This window comes from Megalobrama amblycephala, linkage group LG15 (genome assembly GCF_018812025.1).
Source record: "Megalobrama amblycephala isolate DHTTF-2021 linkage group LG15, ASM1881202v1, whole genome shotgun sequence".
In the NCBI taxonomy this organism is placed as follows: domain Eukaryota; kingdom Metazoa; phylum Chordata; class Actinopteri; order Cypriniformes; family Xenocyprididae; genus Megalobrama; species Megalobrama amblycephala.
Window position 1 is genome coordinate 20261198 of NC_063058.1, and position 23158 is coordinate 20284355.

The window sequence follows — 23158 nt, forward strand, 5'->3', positions numbered from 1 at the left end:
TCATTAATAAATGGCAGGATTTTGGTTTGTGTGATGGTCTGTCACATGTTCATTCTGTTATTTTTCCTCTCTCAGCTGTCTGGGTTTGAAAAGGTAGGGATCTAGTGTGGCCTTTGGTTTGACAACAGTGCCTGTGTTTGCCACCAATGGCTGGTCCTGCGTATGTGTGTTTTATATATGTGTGCGTGTTGTCAGGAATATGCAGTATGACACTGACAATGTCTGTTGGCAATTGGATCAAAAATCGTCAACTTCAAAATGCATCTTCTGACTAATTTGCACAAAACTTATATGAACAAGATTGTAAAGATAAGTACCAGGATGTTTTTGATCCATCGTCATCAGACAAGGTGATAGTGTAGAAATCCTGTGTGTGAGTGTGTGTGTGTGTGACATGCGGGGTTTATATCTGAGAGTTTCTCTGCTCTATACTATAGTTTAGTGTAAAATGTAGTGTAGGCATAATAGTATTTTGAAGCAGTGACTACATCAGAGCAGTCAAGCTTTTACATATTTTAGCGACAAATGACACTTTATGGAGAGACATTTGTTGAGAATTATAAGGAAACTATCAACCTTTTCTATTCATACACAACTTGCTATTTTTTTCCCCCCATGATTACATAAATGTCTTGTGTAGGTGGCTAGAAACTCTGAAAAGCTTGACTCTTCTGGTGTTGCCACCTTGTAGTGTTTACTTTTCAAAGCTAGTTTACAGTTAACTCTCAGGAAACGGAGAGGTGAAGTGGTGATCAGAGGAATTCTATTAGAAATTAAATTATATATGCACATTTACTTTCAAAATGGTTGTTATTTGAATAATGTTGCATATTATGCGATTGTATGACTGTAGGATCCAGGTTTTGTCATGTTTGAGCCCTGGCCTTGAATTGGCTATATTTAGTCAGTTGTGTCAGAATTAGTCAACATTTCTTTTGCAGATTTGTTGTATTTGCAGACGTACTCTCTATGCACGATGAAGAAGTTTTCTGCAAATATAATGTTTCTTCAACTGTGGCTACTTGTCCTGTAGATTTTTAGAAAATAAAATCCCTTAACATACACTTTTCTTACTCTCAAAACTTTATATAATTTGTCTACTAACAAAGTCAAAAGTAGACATTCATGATTCAAATATTGATGATTCGAATATTTCTATAAAAATATTGAAAATTGCTGTAAAAAGTTTTCACACAATAGATGTTTTCACTCTCTGTTTATATTATTATAGTTTTATCATTATTATTGTTGTTGTTGTTGTTATAGATAATTTCTTTAAAGCTGCAGTCCATAAGTTTTGCCTCTTTGTCGCCATCTCTGTTTGAAACCTGCAACTGCAGTTATTTGTGGAATTATTATCTTTACTTGAGTTGTGCATCAGCATTACAATCTGCCATTAAAATAAGTTAAATTATTCCAGCTGCTGTGAGAAAAGGCTATAAATGATCCGCCACCTGCCGCATCCTCGCATGATATAGCCTACTAGCTGGGACTCCTTTATGTAAACAGACGTGACGTAATGACGCAAAGACGAATGGCGGCATGCTCGAATTTCCAGCGGAAACCCACCAGTACCGATTTTATTATAAAACATTATTACAAGCTTACCATTGTGAATCGAGCTAAAGTAAGGAGATAGTTTTGAACACTGGCTGGTTATGTACTTATGTACCAAAGTTATGGACTGCAGCTTTAAATTATAGGAGGTTATAATAACACCAATAATTAATAACAATAAATAAAACTAAGATAGTATAAACAGAGTGAAAAGAGTGAAATAAACAATGTTATCATTTAATTGTATTATGTGTAGATTTAATTATTTTAAATTTTTAAATTTATTTTAACATGATGTTAATGTTTTTTTCTGTTCAGTTTTAATATTGTTGTTATTATTGGTTTTTATTATTATTATTATTATTATTATTATTATTACTATGTATAATTATAAAAATCTATTATAGTAACAATAAATATTTGTTTTTTATTTATTTTAAATGAATAATTATTATTATTATTATTATTATTATTATTATTATTATTGTCATTAAAATTGACAAAATAAGAGTGAAAAAACATGTAACGTCTTATGTATAGATTTTTTTTTTTTTTTTTTTTTTATTGTTATCCATTTTATTAATAATAATAATAATAATAATTTGTATAACTTTGTATAACATTTAAATCTATTCAGAAGATAATTAGATAAATTCATGATGGCATTGAAAAGTTTTCAAATTTGAATGTGAATATATTATTAATTTTATTTAAAATGTCAATTTTAAATAGTGTTTTACAAAAAGTTCTTCTGTTCATTTTAATATAAATCTACTCCTACGACTTAAAAGTGCCCATAGTTGAAGAAATGCCCATAAACATTTATCAGATCTTGTATTGCTCTGCCCCTAACTCTAACACATACTGTAAACAAACTAATACCTTGGTAATATAGTAGTATGTTGGTGAGTTTTAATACCTATAAGTGGCTGTTAAACTCTGGCTTTGAGCTTTGCACTAGTCCTCAGCACCCTCCAGGCATCCCTCGCTACTGTTTGGCATCCAACCCAGAGAACTGAGTCTCACCAGCTGATCTCAGGAGTCCACATGCAGCTGAGCCTCTGACCCATCATTCACTGTGCTATAGGTCAACACTGCTGCTTGGCTCAATGGCATTCACTGGTTTTATCACGATTGACAAGCTTTCCCCACACGGGTGCTGTTTTTGGGGCCCCTCAAGTGCTGATCTATGATCAATTCTGTTCTTTATATGGTGAGGAGTTAAAGGATAGCATTGATCCTTCATTGGCACACAGGAACCTTGCGGTTCTGGGCCTTTATTTACACGTCCTGCTCCTAAATCGATCATTTTGCTTGTTCCTCACAGCAGATCCAGCCGACGGTAGCACGTGGCAGTCAGTCGGCTGGAATGTCATGCGGGATTGGCCGTGAGGAGGAAAGCGGACGGGCCTACAACACCAAGAGAGGCCCGTTTCATGAAGTCTTCAACTTGTCTGAAAATGAGCGCCCCCTGCCAGGTGGGAAGGGAAACTGCAGTAGCCTTTGAATATTTCATATGTACTTGCTGTGTTGTTCAGTTGTAAAAGAATGTGCGATTTGATTCACAGTGTGCGAGAATGGATGGCGATGTTGCTTGATCAACAGGGACAGGAAAATGCCGACTGACTACATCCGCAATGGTGTCCTCTATGTCACAGAAAAGTATGCATGTTCAGATGGACGTGTACTGCAGAACAGCAGTATTTTATTTTAGTTTACTGTTTTGCAGATTATCCATTTTTGGGGCTTTTTCAGATTCAGCTACATTTTGAATGCAATAAATGACATTATTTGCAAATGTGTAAATGTTTTGTCATATTTAAAAAATAAGGCACAAGAGCTTTGCAGTCCCTCATGATAAAAGTATGTGTTTTGTGGTTTTAGTTACCTGTGTTTCGAGAGCTCCAGTTCCCGGGCGACCTCCTCGAAAAAGAACAAAGTCATCAAGCTCCAAGACATCACAGATATTCAGAAGGTCTGCCCGATGTTTGTAGATGTTTAACTTATTTTTATTGAGAGCTTAGTTTCTAACTGGATTCTCTACACATTTTAACAGTACAAGGTGTTGTCAGTATTGCCTGGATCTGGGATGGGGATCTCAATTACAACACCATCTACTCTAAAGGTAAGTGGCCAGCAACCAATTTACAGAATATCAGAGAGCCGATTATTCAGAATTATATTTCCTGATACCGGTAGTTTGATTTTCTTAAAGGGTTAGTTCACTTCTGAATGAAAATGTCCTGATAATCTACTCACCCCCATGTCATCCAAGATGTTCTTAATTTCTTTTTGACTGAAGAAAGACAGACATGGTTTTTAAGGAAAACATTCCAGGAATTTTCTCCATATAGTGGACTTCAGTGGGGTTCAATGGGTTGAAGGTCCAAATCACTTCAAAGAGCTCTACACAACTCTAGACGAGGAATAAGGGTCTTATCTAGTGAAAAGATCAGTCATTTTCTAAAAAAAAAAAATGAATATACTTTTTAACCACAAATGTTCGTCTTGCACTAGCTGTGCGATGCGCCACGCATGACGTAATCACGTTAGTAAGATCACGCGTGACGTCGGTGAAAGTACAGATCCAGTGTCTACAAAGCGAACATGCAAAGACTACATCAAATGCTCTTTACCAAAAAAAGGTAAAACTACGATATCGGATGATTTTGAAGTTGGAGGAGAAAATGAGATGGAGTTTTTCACCCTACCGCGGTACCTCCGCCTACATCACATGACCTTTCTAACATGATTACATAATGCATAGCGGATCGCAGAGCTAGTGCAAGATGAGCATTTGTGGTTAAAAAGTATATACATTTTTATTATTTTTATATATCCATCATTTTAGTAGATAAGACCCTTATTCCTCGGCTGGGATCATGATATTTACCTGCCTGTGCAACTTTTTCTTTTATGTATTCTTCTAATTTATAATTATATACACCGCGTTCCAAATTATTATGCAAGAGACAAATCAGTAAGATTTCTGTACAATAAACATTCAGATTTTAGTTTTTCTAAGAAAATGTTTGTTCATTTATTTATCCATGTCTTTTTAGATAACTGGTATCAATCTCAGACAAAATAATTTGCCAGGTCTACTTAGATAAATGGAAATCCTACTTAGAGGTTGTTCCACATTATTAAGCAAGTCACAGTTCTCATGCAATATGGGGAGGAAGAAAGATCTTTCTGAAGATGAAAAGCATGAAGTGGTTCAATGTTGTGCAAAAGGCATGAAAACAACTAATATTGTGTGAAACTGAATGGAGATACAGAAATTATCATGAGATTTGTGAGTGATTTAGAGCACAGCAGAACTCAGTCAGATAAAGGCTTATTAATGAAAGTTCCTGTCAAAAAAATTAATTGTATTAAAAGGGCAGCTATAAAAAAGCCAGTGTTGAGCAGCAAACAGGTATTTGAAGCTGCTGTTGTCTCTGGAGTCTCAATTGCATTTCAGCCGCTCCAAACCAAACCTCACAAAGAGAAACATTTACAGTGGGTGTAGAAATACATGAAGACTAATTTTTAAATAGTTTTATTCACTGACTAATGCCATACTACAATGGATGGTCTAAATGGATGGATTCTGGATGGTTGGTGAATGGCCACCACGTTCCAACAAGACTGCGACGTCAGCAAGGAGCTGGTGGGTGATGATTTGGGCTGGAATACTGGGAGGTGAGATGAAGGGTATTAAAATGACTTTTGCAAGATATGTGGAGTTCATAACTGGCCATTTTCAGCTATGGTATAAAAAGTAGGATAGTGCCTTCTGAAATGCAATGCACTATGCACTATCCCATGCTGCAAAAAAAACAACACAGCAATAAAACTGTTTGAAAATGTATTTCTACCCACTGTAAATGTTTCTCTTTGTGAGGTTTGGTTAGTGGTGGCTGAAATGCATCTTTACACACAACTGCCAGCCTGCATGGAGAGCTTCTTGAGACTCCAGAGACACCAGCAGCTTCAAATACCTGTTTGCTGCTCAACACTGGCTTTTTTTATAGCTGCCCTTTTAATACAATTAATTTTTTTGATAGGAACTTTCATTAATAAGCCTTTATCTGACTGAGTTCTGCTGTGCTCTAAATCACTCACAAATCTTATGATAATTTGATAGTCTCCATTTAGTTTCACACAGTATTAGTTGTTTTCATGCCTTTTGCACAACATTGCACCATTTCATGTTTTTCATCTTCAGAAAGATCTTTCTTCCTCCCCATATTGCATGAGAACTGTGACTTGCTTAATAATGTGGAACAACCTCTAAGTAGGGTTTCCATAGACCTGGCAAATTATTTTGTCTGAGATTGATACCAGTTATCTAAAAAGACATGGATAAATAAACAAACAAACATTTTCTTAAACTAAAATCTGAATGTTTATTGTACTGAAATCTTACGGATATGTCAATTGCATAATAATCTGGAACGCAATGTACTTACTGTCTATAATAGAATATTAAGGTGATATTTTTCAAGGTCGTTTACATAGTTCAGTTCCTTCCCCTTCATCTTGCCAAGTTTCTTTGCACATTGTATTATCTGTCTCCAAACCATGGCACCACAGTGAGCACCAGCGGCAGCTGTTTACCACTGTAGCTATTGGTAACAAAGAAGGTGCCAAAAAAGAAAAAGTTCAGCTCGCACACTAACTGAATGTGAAATGGTTACTGAATTATAGCATTGGTTATATTATATGATATGACAATCTAAAAGACATCATAAAGCGATTGCTGGATGTTTAATCAGGCACCAAAACTGAGTGTCCATCTCTTGGATCTCTTTCATACCAACCGCGAATCATACTGAAATCCATGTGAACTCGATTCGATGCTGAAACGCAGCTTTTAAGCTAACCTTATTGTAACGTCAAATGGATCAAAATCATTAGTGTGAAAAGTGCCCTAACTGTTTCATCTCATGTCTCTTCCTTAGCCTCTCGTGTTTGGTGCCATGATTCATCGGGACGAGGCCTTCGATGCCATCCACACTCAGTACATGAAGATCATAAATACCATAGCACCTACCACAGTCACAAACCCAGAGACATAGCTGGATCAACATATGACGTAAGGTAGTCCATAAGGCAGCCCTCACCTTAATGTAGCACTATCCTAACCACTATATGGAGAAGATGGCTTCCAGAAGTTGTCTGCCCAATCTCCAACCCAAAACGATGGATTTGAGGAGGAGAAACTGCAAAAAAAAAAAAAAAAAAGTTTTTCATATCCTCTTTTAGATTACATGTGAGTATTAGGAAGGGGTGTTTTATATAATGTTCTCTCAAATGGCGTAATATAATCTTACACAAGTGTTTGTCCAGATGGGTCTTATTTTATAAGGTTAGGGGTTGGTTGTGGTTTGTTTGTCCTGTGTCCTACAACAGCGAAATGCCACTTCAGAACAGGAGCTGGTACTCCTTTATGTCTCACAGAGGGCTTTGTGTGATCTGTGTGTAGTCAGACCATATAACCGTCTCTGAGCTTACCGCCATTTTCACTTAATTGCATCACCGCTGGCCTTGCACAAAGAGAAACAGCACTTAGTGTTGCTGAGAGCTTTTAGATGTGATTTAGGAGGAAAGGAACAGACTTAACCGTCAACCGAAATCCATACGCGCAAAAAGCAGCTCACAACTGCCGACCACACCGTTCCTTGGGACGCGCCAACTTTCTCTTCGTTATTTGTGATACTTGTATTAACTTATGACATAAAAACAACCTCACATTTGAAAGGAATAGTTCACAAAATGATCATTTTGCTGTTTACACTCATGTTGGTTTAAACTCATATATTTAGGCGGAATGTCCAAGCTGCTCTTTTCACCCAAAAACGAAAATTCTGTCAACATTTACTCACACTCATGTTGTTTCAGATCTGTGGGATGCAACAGAAGATATTTTGAAGAATTTTTTTTTTTTTTTCTTTCATACAATGAAAGTAAATGGGGTCTGAAACAACACTGGACCCTACTGACTTTCATTGTATGGAAAGAGAGAAAAAAGTTTTCAAAACACCTCATAGTAGGTTTGAAACAATATGATATACGCCTTGGCTGAACTGTCCTCAAACTGGTTTGGATAAACATCAGGGTGCATAAAAACTTTTTTTTTTTTTTTTTTTTACTTAAAGCACAAAAATATCATCGGTCTTACTCATTAAATGAATGTGCACAAATAAAAGACTGTTCAAACTAATGTTAATATATTAATTCTCATTCCTTGTCATTGAGCCCTGAGATTATTGAAGTATTTAATGCCTTTTTGAATATGGTTAGTTAAGTAGATAGTCTTAATTTACTAATATTGTACCCCAAAATAAGATCTGATTACTGAAGAAAGCACAGGCTAATTTCTCTATCTATGTAATATGTTATGATTCTTCTAAAAGTGTGCGTAGGGAACTCCAAATTAACATGATACATAAAGGTACTACTTTGTTTTACTCATTCATAACCTGTAACTTTTGACTATGCAGATTTTAACAGCTCCTTTTGGATAAAAAGCAGGTCTTTTCTTTCTTAAGAGAGGAGAGGGTCTGACAGTATGTCATGGTTTTCTGGTTTATTTGTTCCCGACACTTTTTTTTCCTCTTCTAATGTTTATGCTTTTTAAAATGTGCTGTGCTAAATTGCACTTTAGACAGTCACTTATTCTTTTGTTTACTTTTGTTTCTCATCTGCCTTATTCTGCCTTATTTAATTTTGTTTGCCACATTATCTTTCTTCAAGTCATTTTGAGTCAGTATATGCCTGTTTACCAAGTTTTTAAAAGGCACTTTTGGGTTTAATAAATATATGGCCACTTATATAGTGGAAGAGCATTTAGTTAGAATAAATATGACGGTAATTGTCTGTGCAGAAGTATGTATTTGTGAAACCAATATATTAGTGCACCTTGGTTTTATTAATTTCACCTTTTAACATTGTTCTGAAATCAAATTCCATTAATTATTGATTCTTGAAGTGGAAAAATTTTACCACCAATGATTGTCATTTGCCAAATAAATGTGTATTGTTGTTTGCACTCTGTTTCTGCCCCAGAACAGTTTCGTTTACAGACATTTGTGTTCCGCAATAGGCTAGTTTGATCCCTGGAGCAATGGGGGCATGAAAATTAGCCTTTGTTGCCTGTGATGAATGTTAAAGGAGCTGGAAAATCATAGTTTTTAAATGCCTTGTTGAAACAACATTTTATTCTTTTATTTTGCATTCTAACACATCCAGCTTTAAGAATTTGATTACTGTTCCCTGGAAGTTGTTGGTTGTAGCATGAAAGGGTGTTGTTTTTGTGTTATTTCACTCAGTGTATTACTCTGTTCAAGTCTTTTACGTATCTGTTTAGTTGGTTGTATAGCCCACAGTTGTCACAATCACATTTACATTGGTACGGCCACCCAACAACTGGGTTTAATAGACTTTGCAGAGGAGCAACCACAGTAACTACACAGAGACTTGAGTAAATCTGAATGTGACTGGATGTTTGTTTATCAGACATTTGTATTTACACTGGATGTACATGTCTGGTAAACTCTTTCCTGCTTTCCTCTGATTAGTCTTCATTGGAGAGAAATAAACTCGGAGTTCTTTGTAACCTTTGCTTATTTTCTTTTTTTCCACCTGTGGAAATGCCAAACAGCATTGTTCAATGAAATAAATGCGAGACCCAAATGTCAGTTCTAATATATCCGAGTGCCAGTGTTGGGGAGTAACTAGTTACATGTAACAGCGTTACAAAATAAATGTAACGGTAATACATTAGTTACTGAGGGGGAAAAAATGTGTAATTAAATTAGTTACTTATGAAAATGTTAACGATTACAAAGGGGGTTACATCTGAATATTTTATGTAAAAAGCTAGAATATGTTACAGCATATGATCACGCTATCATTCATTCGAGGGCTGTTAAACCGTTCAAGCGCGATAAGACTCAAAAATCCTGGCGCGCGTCCACACACACACACACACACACACACTCGTGCGCGCAGACATCGCGCGGCCGCACTGAGTTCTCTCAAAGACTATAGCATTAGATTGAACGGACAAAAACTCACAAAAGTATGCCAAAATGTCCGCTTTGTCGAGTATCCTCGTAAGCACAGTCTTAAATGAGTTAAATAAAGTCTTAAATGACCGTTAAGAGTTGTGAGGACATCGGAGGTGTGTCAGATCCACGTCATGTGCAGCCGGTCTTAAAGGGACAGAAGCCTAATAAACCCGCTGTTATATGTTAATGAAACTATAAAAGACAAAGAAAATCACTCACTGCTCTTAACTGAGCTTTTGTAACTTTAATAAGGATTAATCTATATTTAATTTATAATTGAAAAGTTCATTTACAAAAATCGATAAACGCCATTTAAAAAAAATAAAATAAAAATTAAGTGCTGTGCATTATTCAACATATAGCACGTTCTGTACCCTAAATCCATTTTGTCAGAAAAGCCGGTTTTGTCCAGTCAGGCATCGCAAGTTCACGTTTTACAGCAGAAGCCGACAAGCGCCCTTGTTGTTTGTGTACAGAAACCGGTAAGTCCGTTTTAGCGAATCAGCGCGCAGTTCAGGTCAGGTGACAACGCTTCTAGTCACTTCAAAAAGATGCGCTAGCTGAGAGAAGTTTTGTCAAAGCTGACTAAAAGTGATCGAGGATTTATAATTTCGACTCCTGTAAGTCCACCATACACGACTTACATCCTTAAATCGTGTGTGTGTGTGTGTGTGTGTGTGTGTGTGTGTGTGTGTGTGTGTGTGTGTCTGTGTCGATCTGTTAGTGTGTGTGCACACGTGAGTTTGAGTGTGTTTTAAATGCAATAACAAAGCAATTACTTGGGTTTTGTTTAACTCTGAAACATGAAATGTGGAGTTATCTGCTTTTGCCAAAAAACAAACTTTTAATATATATAAAAAACATACTTTCAGTGAACTTTAATTTTTTAATTTACCTGTTTTTTTTTTTAGTTATTATTACTTAATCAAAACAACCCAACTGCAGTTTGATTGATATTACTTGGAATGTACAATAAAAAAAAAACATGATTTGTGAGAATGAATAAAAATGGAGTTAATTGTTTTTGCAAATAAACTCTTCAATTTATGCAGTGAAGACAGTGAAGTGTTTGATAACTACTCAATTTATGTCCTACCTGTTAGATCAAATATTTAAATAGCCTACTCCCTTTTTGTTGTTTCTACATTAATTTGGACATTAAATGACAGCACTAGTAAATTGTAAATTACACAATTTTAGTAAACGTCAATGACTGGGAGACTTGAATGTTTTATTGAAAACCTGTTGTGTACATTTGAAAAACAGCCACGTGTAAAATTTACCCTGCCTGTTTTTGATGTGCATGATGCCTCCTGCCATTTAAAGGCCTTTCAGTAAAGCAATGCTTTTGGTTGGTTCTCTTGTTTGAATTTGCAGCACACCACGTCTGCCAACATCAATCCACATTGCCGCTGAAAGCTTTAGGCTACAACCTGTCTGAGAGTTGCCACCATGGCGAGTGATAAAAATATGTTCCAGTGCTGGAAATTTAAAAATAATTTCATCCAGAAATCAGAAAAGGACATACATAACTATTAAAATGCTATTGAATATTTCTTGTTATGATTGTAAATCTGTGTTTAACCTCAGAACGATCTCAAAGTGAAAAGAAGTGTGAAGGTCTGATTTTGTGGTGGCTGTGCTTTAAAAATGTGTGATGAAGGTTTTTGAAAGTTTGACAGTAATCAGTGTTGTCTACTACTGTAAAGTTAACCCTGCCTGCTTTAAATGTTTGAAAATGATTAACAGTTGAAAACATTCATTAGAAATTAAAAGTAATCAAAAAGTAATCACTGTACATTACTTTAATAAAGTAATTGAAATTAAATGACTTATTACATTTTAAATAGGGTAAATTGTAATCTGTAACCTATTACATTTCCGAAGTAACCTTCCCAACACTGCAGATGCCCACAGATGGTGTGATGTTTCACTAGAGGGCACCACATGAATCTTTTAAAAGGGTAACCTTAATTTATAAGGGCTCTCCTTCACTACTGTATGTGTTTCTAATGCTGATAGGGAAGCTTGAGATTTAAAGTGCCCCTACTATGCCATTTTAAAGGTTCCTCGTTTTTTTATTATTATTATTTTTTTAGGTTTACATTAATGTAAAAAAAAAAAACACATACAAAAAAAAAAAACACATTTCACATAATATACATTGCACATCACCTAATTTCTCAATTAGTCTGAAAATGGTTTGTTCGAGAATTCAGTTTCTCTTAACTCCTCCTTTGCATGAGCCTACTTTGCTCTGATTGGTCAGATTGCACAGTCTGTTGTGATTGGTCTATTGCTAACGGAGCGTGTTGGAAACTAAACGCCTATTACCATATCTGAATTTCAGCTTTGGAGGCTTCCTCAGCACTTGATACACAGTGATACAAACAGTAGCAATGGCGTCTGTTTTGCCGTATCAATTCAAGCTCAAATCCTCATCCTTTGGAAGTGGATGCAAAGCGCAGAAAACGGTGTCTTCTCAACATATCAACCAAACTCTTCCAGGCCTCAGCTACAACTACAGTGTTTGAGGGCGGGTCAAAGTAGACTTTGTCTGTGGGCAGCCAATGAACACCATAGGCGACATTATGAAAATAAGTTACACATCTACGAAGGTTTGTAACAGGAAGCAAGACTGGAATTGCTAACCACTCATATCAGCAGTTAAAGGGATAGTTCACCCAAAATGTAATTCAAACAGGTCTGGAGCAACTTGAGGGGAAGTAAATGACAGAATTTTCATTTTTGGGTGAACTATCCCTTTTTTACTCAAATTTAACATTGATGAAATTCGTTTATTACGATAGGAATCCATGGAATCAGGAATTTCTTTTGTGAGCAAAGGATTTCACATCTTCACAACTTTAGAAGAAAGCTCGCAGATTGTATTGAGTCTGAAAAAAGGTTTTAGTGGCATTCAAGCAATTTGTCAGCAATATAAATAAACAGAGTCTGAAAGAACATTTCCAACCACTTTCTGTCTCACCAGTTTGCCTGTTATTCAGTAAATGCATGAATCAGCCAAATGAGAAAGGAGAACTCCAGTCATAGATCGATTGTTTTATAGCTCTTCATTAAAACTTGCTATCGATTTGATTCAATGCAGACTAATTGCATGTATTAGGGCATGTTTTCCAATACGGTTGTTCAGAAAGTGCTGGAGGGCTATTAATACTAGCTGTAGTTCCTGGCAGTCCAGAGGGATACTTGTGAGGCTGGATACTGTTTCAGCTGTATCTGAGGGTCAAACATCTGTGTCTCCCAATCCAGTATTACTGAGAAGATTGAGACATGATGCACACAATGTTCAGCTGTATTGCATACGTCAACATTCCAGCTACAGTATCAGTTTTGTTACAGAGATACTTCATGATTTATGGCCACTTTGATGTTTCAGAAATTATCAAGGAAAGATATTCGCATACAAAAACCCTTTTTTATTGAATTTTGTTCAGAGCATTCAGCATTCAGGTTCATTTCATATCTTTATACCTTAAAATATGTAAATGTGTAACAGCTTAAAAAAAAAGGCAGATAAAAAACAAAAAATTGTTTTTTATTTATTTTGTCACTTATTTCTTTTGCAGTAAAACTGGAAAAAAAATGAGTGAGTAGTACTTAGTATGTATATATAAATGTATAGCAGCTTTTATTTATATATAAATATATCCACTTTTTTCAGTTTTACTGCTAAAGAAAATTTAAAATGTGTAGTTATGTATATTTATATGTATTTATATATAATAGTATTTTTTTTACTTTTACTATATATATATATATATATATATATATATGTGTGTATATATGTGTGTGTGTGTGTATATATATATATATATATATATATATGTCTCTGGAGCAAAACTAAATTTTAGACTTCAAATGTCTAATTTAACAAGAATTCAACCACAGGTGAGTCTAATTATTCATTACACAGGTGTCCAGCAGACAGTTGACTATAAAAGGGTGTTAAAACCCCTTCCCATTTCATGCTGTCAGCAATGGCACCACATGGAAGAGAAATGTCACAAGACCTGAGAAAGAAAATAATTTTTTACACCAGAAAGGTGAAGGCTACAAGAATTTCAGCAAAGATTTACTTATCAGTCAGAATACTGTAGCAAACGTGGTACAAAAATTTTAAAAAGATGGAACTGCAACCATCTCAGAGACATCCAGGTCGTCCACGGAAGTTAACACCTCAACAGGAGCGTTTTCTGATGAGAAGGGTTGAAGAAAATCAGCATGCAAGTTCACTGCAGTTATCTAAAGAAGTAGAAAGCCAAACTGGGATGACTTTTTCCAGTGACACAATACGGCGTACACTGCAGAGGAATGGCGTGCATGGGTGCCGTCCACGAAAGAAGCCTCCCCTAGAGCCCAGGCACAAAAAAAGTTTGCCAGGGCCCATGCTGACAAAGATGAAGATACTGGGACTCTATACTCTGGAGTGATGAGACCAAGATAAATGTTTTTGGAACTGATGGCTTCAAAACTGTATGGCGTCACAAAGGTGAGGAATACAAAGAAAAATGCATGGTGCCTACAGTGAAACATGGTGGTGGCAGTGTCCTTATGTGGGGCTGCATGAGTGCTGCTGGTGTCGTTTCATTGATGGCATCATGAATTCACAGATGTACTGCTCTATACTGAAAGAGAAGATGCTACCATCACTCCGTGCCCTTGGTCGTCGTGCACTTTTCCAACATGACAATGATCCTAAACACACATCTAAGGCCACTGTTGGATTTCTGAAGAAGAACAGGGTGAAAGTGATTCAGTGGCTCCTGATCTGAACCCAACTGAACACCTATGGGGAAATCTGAAGAGACAAGTTGAGCATCACTCTCCATCCAGCATCCAGTCTCTAAAAGAGGTCATTCTTGAAGAATGGAAAAAGATCGATGTTGCAAAATGTCGCCAACTTGTTCATTCCATGCCTAGAAGACTTGGTGCTGTCATTAAAAATCATGGAGGCCATACAAAGTACTAGATGTAGTAGTTTTTGTTGTGGGGTGTACTCATTTTTGCATCACCCTAATTTGAGTAAAACTGAAAAATGTGTAATCTAAGTTAAATTATTAACCTTACTTTCACGTTATAAATTAAACAGATTAAACTTAGTCTTGTCAACATTTTGGAAATTGTTTTTGTGTTCATTGAGATATTGTTTAAAATGTTACTTTTCAAAGGGGGTGTACTCATTTACACTGAGCACTGTGTATGTGCATATATATGTATATATTAAATATTATATATATATATATATATATATATATATATATATATATATATATATATATATATATATATATATATATATATATATATATATATATATATATATACACTTAAAGTAAACTGTGACACATTATACCCAAAAATTCTTCATATAGTGGACTACCAGTAAAGTTGATAAAAATTTGAATGAATGAAATGTTCAAGGTGTCTGAATAAATTTAGTTTTGACTATATATATATATATATATATATATATATATATATATATATATATATATATATACTTTTAAATGTTTCTGCGTAATGCTTCATCCACACCACTAGGCGTCACTATAAGCCCAAGATGACTGCATAGCGCAATATTAAAAATAGGCCTACTGAATGTACTTTTAAGGGTCATGTTTTTGTAAGTAAAGAAACAAGAACAATATTAGTATGACTCATTTTCATTATAAAAACTCATATTAAATTCAACAGTTTATCTCAAAATTATGCTTTTGGCTCAGAAATGAGGGGAATGTAAACCTCCAATAAACCACAAATGAAATGACTTTAGAGAAGATTTCCTTTATGTTCATTCACATTCAAAACCAGCACTTTCATGTTGAGCAGGACACACTTCAGGGCTTTCTTCTAGCAGATCAGACTGCAGCTGTAGACGACAGACCGTGTCTGAGACTAAAAAGGGCAAGTCTTAATCAAGGTATGTAATAATAATCCGGAAAGAGTCAGGAGAGGAACAGAGCATGCAGAAGATACCTTCCAACTTTCCGGATCTCCAGTCTCGGGTTTCACCCCCCTTGCTTCATGCCATGGTCGCCTATCAGCAAAAACATGGTCATCAAACTCAACTGACACCCTGCTAAAACTGGTGACCATCAAACCCCAAGAACTGGCGCAATGCCTTGCAGTCGTATTCACTTTCTATGGAGGAAGCCTTGATCTGCAGCAGCTTAAGGTGTCGAAGTCAGCAGCAACTTAGCACTGTCTCACACTATGAACCTGCTGAGCTTCAGTAGCAGGTGTGCTTTAGCTTGTTTTGACAAAAACATTTTTCACCTTAAATGTAGCATTTAGGTGTTGTTGCAAACAATCTATCATGCTCCATTTAGGTCACAGAATAACTTTACATGAAAATGCGCTAATAATGTTTAAGAGGATGATAATTTAAAACCATCACCCATATATCAGTCACGTCTGACTGAGAGGACACAGCTATATTAGCAATAGTAGCTGCTAGTTAGCTAAGTCTTATAGTTACTAAAAATGAAAGATATTAAAGGATTAGTTCACTTTCAAATAAAATTTTCCTGATAATTTACTCACCCCCATGTCATCCAAAATGTTCATGTCTTTCTTTCTTCAGTTAAAAAGAAATGAAGGTTTTTGATGAAAACATTCCAGGATTATTCTCCTTATAGTGGACTTCAATGGACTCCGTTTGGTTGAAGGTCAAAATTACAGTTTCAGTGCAGCTTCAAAGGGCTTTAAACGATACCAGACAAGGAATAAGGGTCTTATGTAGCGAAACGATCGCTCATTTTCGAAAAAAATTTAAATGTATATGCTTTATATAAACAAATGATTGCCTTCCAAGTGGTTCCACCAAAACTGCACTTTCATATTCTTCAAAAAGAACGCTTACGCTGTATTTCCTACACCTTCCCGATTCAACTTACGGAACGAACGCTAGGCCACTTCCATTTTTCCAAGTGCGGTTTTGGCGGAAGCACTTGGAAGGCGACCATTTGTTTATATAAAGCATATACATTTAAATGTTTTTTTTGAAAATGACCGATTGTTTCGCTAGATAAGACCCTTATTCCTCGTCTGGTATCGTATAAAGCCCTTTGAAGCTGCACTGAAACTGTAATTTTGACCTTCAACCGTTTGGAGGCCATTGAAGTCCACTATAAGGAGAAAAATCCTGGAATGTTTTCATCAAAAACCTTAATTTCTTTTCAACTGAAGAAAGAAAGACATGAACATCTTGGATGACATGGGGGTGAGTAAATTATCAGGAAAATTTTATTTAAAAGTGAACGAATCCTTTAAATTGGAATTTCATTTTTTAGTAGTTGAATTTTGACTGTTGAATTTCATCTTTTTAATGGTTAATATAAATAATTATGAAATATAAATTGTTTTCCATCTTTTATATGTTATTTCAGTACTATTTTAATGAACGAAAACTATTTTAAATGTTTTAATTCTGTTCAACATTATCAAAACTGCTTATTTGTCACCTGTGGAACTTGATAGTCCAATTTTCATTCACTTTGGTTGTCCAGAAGAAAAAAAGAAGCCTGGACATTCACGTAATGACACAAGGGTGAGTAAACGAAATAATTTTAGAATGACCTATCCCTTTAGAAAGGAACGTTACCTCACATGCAAATCAACTTCTGAGCCAAAAAGTACTTAGTATGTGAATGAGTACAAATTTGTCCCACTATACACATTCACTAGTGTTTTTTATGGTATACTATCACACACAGGGGATGGTGAACGCTTTAAGCTCTCTGTTGGACAAGACTGTGTAATATGAGTTGATAAACTAAACAGAGACGTTCTCTAAGTTCATCTGAGTTTTATTTAGCCACGGGAAAGACTCTTATACTATTATATACACAACTGCACAGAAGCAGAGAGTAACTTTCATTGAAGATTGTCGTCGCCACAGGTCGCAGCTCCATATTAAGATCTTTGAAATCTGAGGGCTTAAGGGTTGTCATACATGAAAACATGATAAATTCCTTTGATGTACCATTACACAACAAGGTGGAACGTGAGCCCAGATCCCTCAGGGAGCCTGACGGCATCTGAACATTGCAGGAATTCCATGCTGACGTTTTGGGTGTGAATTGAATGATGATATCTCGTCCCATAGGGCTGTCCTTTACTCACATGACCAGTTCTGCTGCCATTTATTAAGGTGGCATATTGCATACTGTCAGCATTTTCCTCTCATGGGAATCCCTGGCCTTTCTGCCTTGGCTAGAGAGATTTTCCTGTTATCGGGTACATCTCCAAGATTCAGTCTGCTGTTACTGATTGCTTGGAAACTCCTGACTGATTTATCATGTCTGTTTATATCCATATGCAGAGTTATTTTTAACGTCAGGAGCAGTAACAGTGTTGTGTAATTCATTAATAAAGAAGACAGAGTACAGCTCCAGAACTAAATAAGTTACAATCGTAGTGGTACCTTATTATTATTTGGGGTAAGTAAAACTGCCCAGCAAGTTTGGCAAACATTTAACCCAACCACTGGGTTAAAAACAACCCAAGTTGTATTGAAAATGGACAAACACAGCAACTGGGTTAAATGTTTGCCCAACATTCTGGGCAGTTTCATTTAACTCAACTATTGTTTAAAAATTACTATATGACTGACTTAAAATGAACCCAAAATAGGTTGGAAATTAAAAATCAGACACATAATTACTAGAGGCAACAGTAATAATCAAAAGGTGAACATTTATTAATAAGAAATTTAATGAATGTTTATTGTTAATTTATTAAACTTTTTTTTTTTTTCATTTTTTGGGTTCATTTTAAGCAAGAAATAGTAATTTTTAAACAATAGTTGAGTTAAATAAAACTACCCAACAGGTTAGGCAAATATTTAACCCACTCGCCCCCAAATTTTTTAATGGAGACTGGACTTATTCTAACAGAATTAGGCCCATTCACAACAATAAAGATAACTGTAATGATAACTATACAGTATTAGCATCCACACTAATGCACAATATTATTCAGTTTATTTCAAGTTTTGTCATCTGCCACTTTAAAGGCCCACTGAAGTGTCTTGGAATGCACAGCATTATTCAAAGTGTTGACGTAATTTCAACTGAAACAGGAAGACGGGGCGGGACATATAGAACAGCTCCTCCCTTTTTTTAAAATAGCCAATAGCGTTTCATTTATATAACAGCCCAGCCAGAGCCGTTGAGCTCAGAAAAGCCTCAGTTTCCTCCTAATCTCTAACCGTTTCTCTTCCTAATCTCCTCTATATCACTTTAAAATATAGCATTCTGTGCAGAATTCAAATGGGTCTGATATGTTTTGTGGTCTGTGCCAACTCGTGCATATGATCCGCTCTGTGCTATCGTGTCTGGACAGGAGCAGACTGGCATGTGCTGCGGTGGTTCGTGTGACACTAACATGAAACCAGACTTCATTCGTCCAATGGAAAGCATATTTACACTGTCTTAATTGACCCTTCGCAAAGATACGCCCCCCTTAGTTATTGTTGCTTTGTCCGACAAGCCATGGAGCTGTCAAGCCACACGCAGTGTAAAATACATCGCGGAGCAAAGAGGACACTGACAACACGTCGACAGACAAGAGCAGGTTACTATTAAACAAAGCCCCAGATTTCAAAAGCAATTCGAACAATAAAAACCATTTTGTGGCTCTTTAATGTGTTGTGACATATCGCTGTAGCGCCTCAGCTCAAGCGGCTCGTGAACCAATCATCTCTTCCTACTAGTTAATTTATAGCATCAAATAAACATGAATGAACATGAGAAGGAATGTTGTTTAAAATGCAGAAAGATGTAAATACACACCATTTTTCAAGTTCAACTCCACCGAGGTTAATCTTCTAATTCCTGACTGCTTTGTTGGACAAAATGTTATGATTGGTTAGATCGCTTGTCAATCAATCTCCCGGCAAAGGGTCAGTTGTTCCCTATTCCCTATATAATGCACTATGCACCATTAATCATGTAGAAAATAGTAAAATTTGTGACCAATTAGAGCTGCAGCTATTTATAATGTAGGGGGGCGGGACGCTTTAGATTCTAGAGAGCATTTGATTGGACAGAAAATCAGTGATGTCATCAAAATCATTGATCCATATTGGCGGATGTGGGAGACTGAAATTTAGAACGCTTATATCTTCCAAATACGAATTTTGTCATCGTTTTGGAGCACGCTAGCTAACAGTTAACAGTAAGGCTAACATAATATTCATATAAAAAGGCAAATTTTTTAAATGCCCAAGCTCTTTAAATTTGGGTGGATTCTGATTGGCTGTCAAAGTTTCATTATTCATCAGCTGGGAAAAAAATCGTTCAGAAAATGATTCCCGTTTCTCTTTGTCGTTGTAGCTGTGGTGTGGAGTAACCTATTCTCATAGAATTAGAACAATTATTAAAACTTTATCGTTATCGTTACAGTTATCATCCTTGGTGTGAGCGGCCTTTAGGCTTTTTTTTCTCCAAAATTGTCGTTATTCGCCATGTTAGTAATTTTCCATATTGTTGCATGCATATAAATGATGAGAACCACTGATGTAGATAGAGGTCCCTAACTGGCTCTGCTGAAAATAAGGATATCGTTAATCAGAGCACATCAGGTCTAAAGCAAACAAGCAAACAAGCAAAATCACATATAAAATCAAGACAGCTGATCCAGACAACTTCCAGCACACAGGTGTCGGAGGTGTGGTGATTCTCTCTCTTTCTCCATATCAATCAGCACCAATGAATATGAGGCATGATCACATTTCTACTTGGGGCCTCATGGTGTGAGTTGTAAAGTGTACAGTGTAACTGATGCTAAAGCTTCATCCACTGCGGGTGCTCGGGTGTCAGTCAAGCCAGCACTTTCACCTCAGTTCAAGGGGCCCCAGGCGTGAACAGCACTGAAAAAAATTGGGTGTGAAATAAACTTGGAAATTTGCTAACTATTTGTAAATTTATCATAAATGGGTCATTTGCAGAGGGAAAAAGACAATATCATTTGTTAAACAAAACATAAATATGATATTTTATATATTTTATGTAGCCCTATATATTTATAATAAAATGTACTTGATAATACAATGAATAAACACAACGTCAAGCTCTTCAGTCTTCAAATTACGGGTTCTAACTTCGTGCCAGTAAAGTTCAAAACACCCAATGCGCACTGCTTCAGTGTGCCAATCAAAGTCAGCCCACCCTTTGCTGTCTTAAGCAGTCTGAGGGGTACTATATCTGTTTAAGCTCTCGGCTGAGCATGTTGTCAGAATGACTTCTATTCCCTTACACCAAATAAATCAATTTTAAAAAAAAGTTTTAGAAGATAGTAAAGTTTTAGAAGTTAGTTTAGGGCTCGATCTCCGTCAGACTGGAGCTATCGGATCCAAAAAACTGGTGGAGTGGCGGCAAGTCGTGGAGGAACAACAGACAACACTCTCGAGGGGCAAAGATGTCCCGCGAGAACCAGGATGAGACCGTGGTGGACCACGCTGCCCCCTTCCAGGACTTCTGCGAAGTGGAACGTCCTGAGGAGTGCTGCGAGCTCGTCACCATCAACATTTCAGGTCTGCGTTTCGAAACACAGCTTAAAACACTCGCAAGATTCCCGAACACGTTGCTAGGAGACCCGATTAAAAGGATGCGGTTCTTCGACCCGTTGAGGAACGAGTTCTTCTTTGACAGGAACAGACCAAGTTTTGATGCTATTCTGTATTACTATCAATCAGGTGGGAGGCTTCGAAGACCCATCAACGTGCCGGTTGAGATTTTTATGGATGAAATCCAATTTTACGAGATCGGTGATGACGCCATCCAACAAATCAGAGAGGACGAGGGTTTGTTGAAAGAAGACGAACGGCCAATGCCGTCCAGTGAGTTTAAGCGTCAAATCTGGCTGCTGTTCGAGTATCCTGACAGCTCAGGGCCAGCCAGAATCATCGCTATAGTATCTGTAATGATCATCCTGATATCCATTGTTATCTTCTGTTTAGAAACTTTGCCGGAATTTAAAGAGGATGATCGTGTGTTCAATAACCACCTTGCGCCGAACGGAACGACTTCAGGAAAAAGATCGAGTACATTCACGGATCCATTCTTCTTGTTGGAGACAATCTGCGTTGTTTGGTTTTCCTTTGAACTGTTTGTACGGTTTCTTGCATGTCCAAGCAAAACTGCCTTCTTCAAAGACATCATGAACACCATAGATATTGTAGCTATTATTCCATATTTCATTACTTTAGGTTTAGACCTTTCAGAGTCCGAAGCAAGCTCACAACAGACCACGTCTCTCGCCATACTGAGAGTTATCCGCTTGGTGCGCGTATTTAGGATTTTCAAACTCTCACGGCACTCCAAGGGTCTCCAAATTCTCGGCCAGACCCTAAGAGCGAGTATGCGAGAACTTGGACTACTGATATTTTTCCTTATCATCGGCATTATATTGTTCTCCAGTGCGGTTTACTTCGCCGAAGTGGACGACCCAGAATCGTCTTTTACTAGTATCCCTGACGCGTTCTGGTGGGCGGTTGTTACCATGACTACTGTTGGATATGGCGACATGTACCCCGTCACAATTGGAGGCAAAATTGTTGGATCAATGTGTGCCATTGCAGGAGTTCTTACAATCGCACTGCCTGTACCAGTTATCGTCTCGAATTTTAATTACTTCTATCACCGAGAAAACAACGCGGAGGAGCAAGTGGAATATACGCACGTAACTTGTGGCCGCCCTTTGTCTTCACTATGTGACCGAAATAAAAGCGACAGTAAACCCTCTCTGGTGATATCAGAGAATTCAAATGATGACGACTGGAATTCATTAAGCATATCAAATCTGAATCCATCAGAGGATCATACATACAAACTCACAGATGTATAAGAAATCCAAAAAGAGTCGCGTATAGAGGGTGCATCGACGTCACTTTCCCGCCGGAACGCGCTCCCTCAGCTGGACTGAGTGGCAAAAGAACCTGATGCATGACTGGATTTAATTGGGGAAACTGCGAAAACGCGAGTAAAACAAACGATTAAACTAAAGGTTGGGCTTTAAAGTGTTCCTTATAGCATGTTAAAGAAACCTAATCCATAGATATTAAGATGCAGCCAGGAATCAGGTTTCCTGACATTTATATGTGCCTGATTTCGATGCTGGGGAAACAAATAAAGCAAATCTGCCTGCTAATGCTTTATATAAATACAATATAGGTAAGTGTTAGGCTATATCAATGTTATATCGTTCAGGGTTGCCAGGTTTTCACAACAAAACCCGCCCGATTGCTCCTCAAAACCAGCCCAAAACTAGCCCAATCGCATGGGGAACATCGCGTTTTTGGCGGGGCTCCCCTGGAAAAATTCGCATTCCAGGGACTAAATATCACATTATTTTGGGTTGATTCAATCCGCGGACATGAAAAACAGCCCGCGCAACAGTGTAAAAGTATCCCAATTCCGCGGGAAAACCGCAGACTTGGCAACACTAATAGTCAAATCGTCCAGCCCTAAAACTTGTATAGTTTTTGTCAGTGTTTATTTAAAACACCAGATTAT

General features: G+C 36.8%; 2 protein-coding genes and 1 long non-coding RNA gene across 8 annotated transcripts in view; 2 read left to right on the forward strand and 1 right to left on the reverse strand.

Annotated features, from left to right (window-relative positions):
• The window catches only part of gramd4b (GRAM domain containing 4b), a 41724-nt gene extending 32561 nt beyond the window's left edge, over nucleotides 1-9163 (forward strand). For 3 of the 6 annotated variants that reach the window (XM_048159600.1, XM_048159606.1, XM_048159601.1), the window contains exons 15-20: nucleotides 76-93; nucleotides 2885-3035; nucleotides 3126-3219; nucleotides 3442-3532; nucleotides 3614-3682; nucleotides 6507-9163. In XM_048159600.1, the coding sequence (XP_048015557.1) occupies nucleotides 76-93; nucleotides 2885-3035; nucleotides 3126-3219; nucleotides 3442-3532; nucleotides 3614-3682; nucleotides 6507-6623 (540 nt within the window). In that variant the 3' untranslated portion in view covers nucleotides 6624-9163. The remainder of the gene's footprint in view (nucleotides 1-75; nucleotides 94-2884; nucleotides 3036-3125; nucleotides 3220-3441; nucleotides 3533-3613; nucleotides 3683-6506) is intronic. The other 3 variants (XM_048159603.1, XM_048159605.1, XM_048159604.1) reach the window with 3 other exon arrangements.
• Nucleotides 1-9769, reverse strand: part of LOC125248033 — a 48932-nt gene extending 39163 nt beyond the window's left edge. Inside the window, exons 1-2 of the long non-coding RNA XR_007180224.1 lie at nucleotides 9625-9769; nucleotides 6669-6767 (exon numbers count right to left, since the gene is read on the reverse strand). This is a non-coding gene — a long non-coding RNA (uncharacterized LOC125248033). The remainder of the gene's footprint in view (nucleotides 1-6668; nucleotides 6768-9624) is intronic.
• Nucleotides 9770-20070: 10301 nt separating this feature from the next.
• Nucleotides 20071-23136, forward strand: kcna6a (potassium voltage-gated channel, shaker-related, subfamily, member 6 a). The gene has a single exon (XM_048159275.1). The coding sequence runs from the start codon at nucleotides 21063-21065 to the stop codon at nucleotides 22488-22490; it is 1428 nt and encodes a 475-aa protein (XP_048015232.1). The 5' UTR covers nucleotides 20071-21062; the 3' UTR covers nucleotides 22491-23136.
• The last annotated feature ends 22 nt before the right edge of the window (nucleotides 23137-23158 follow it).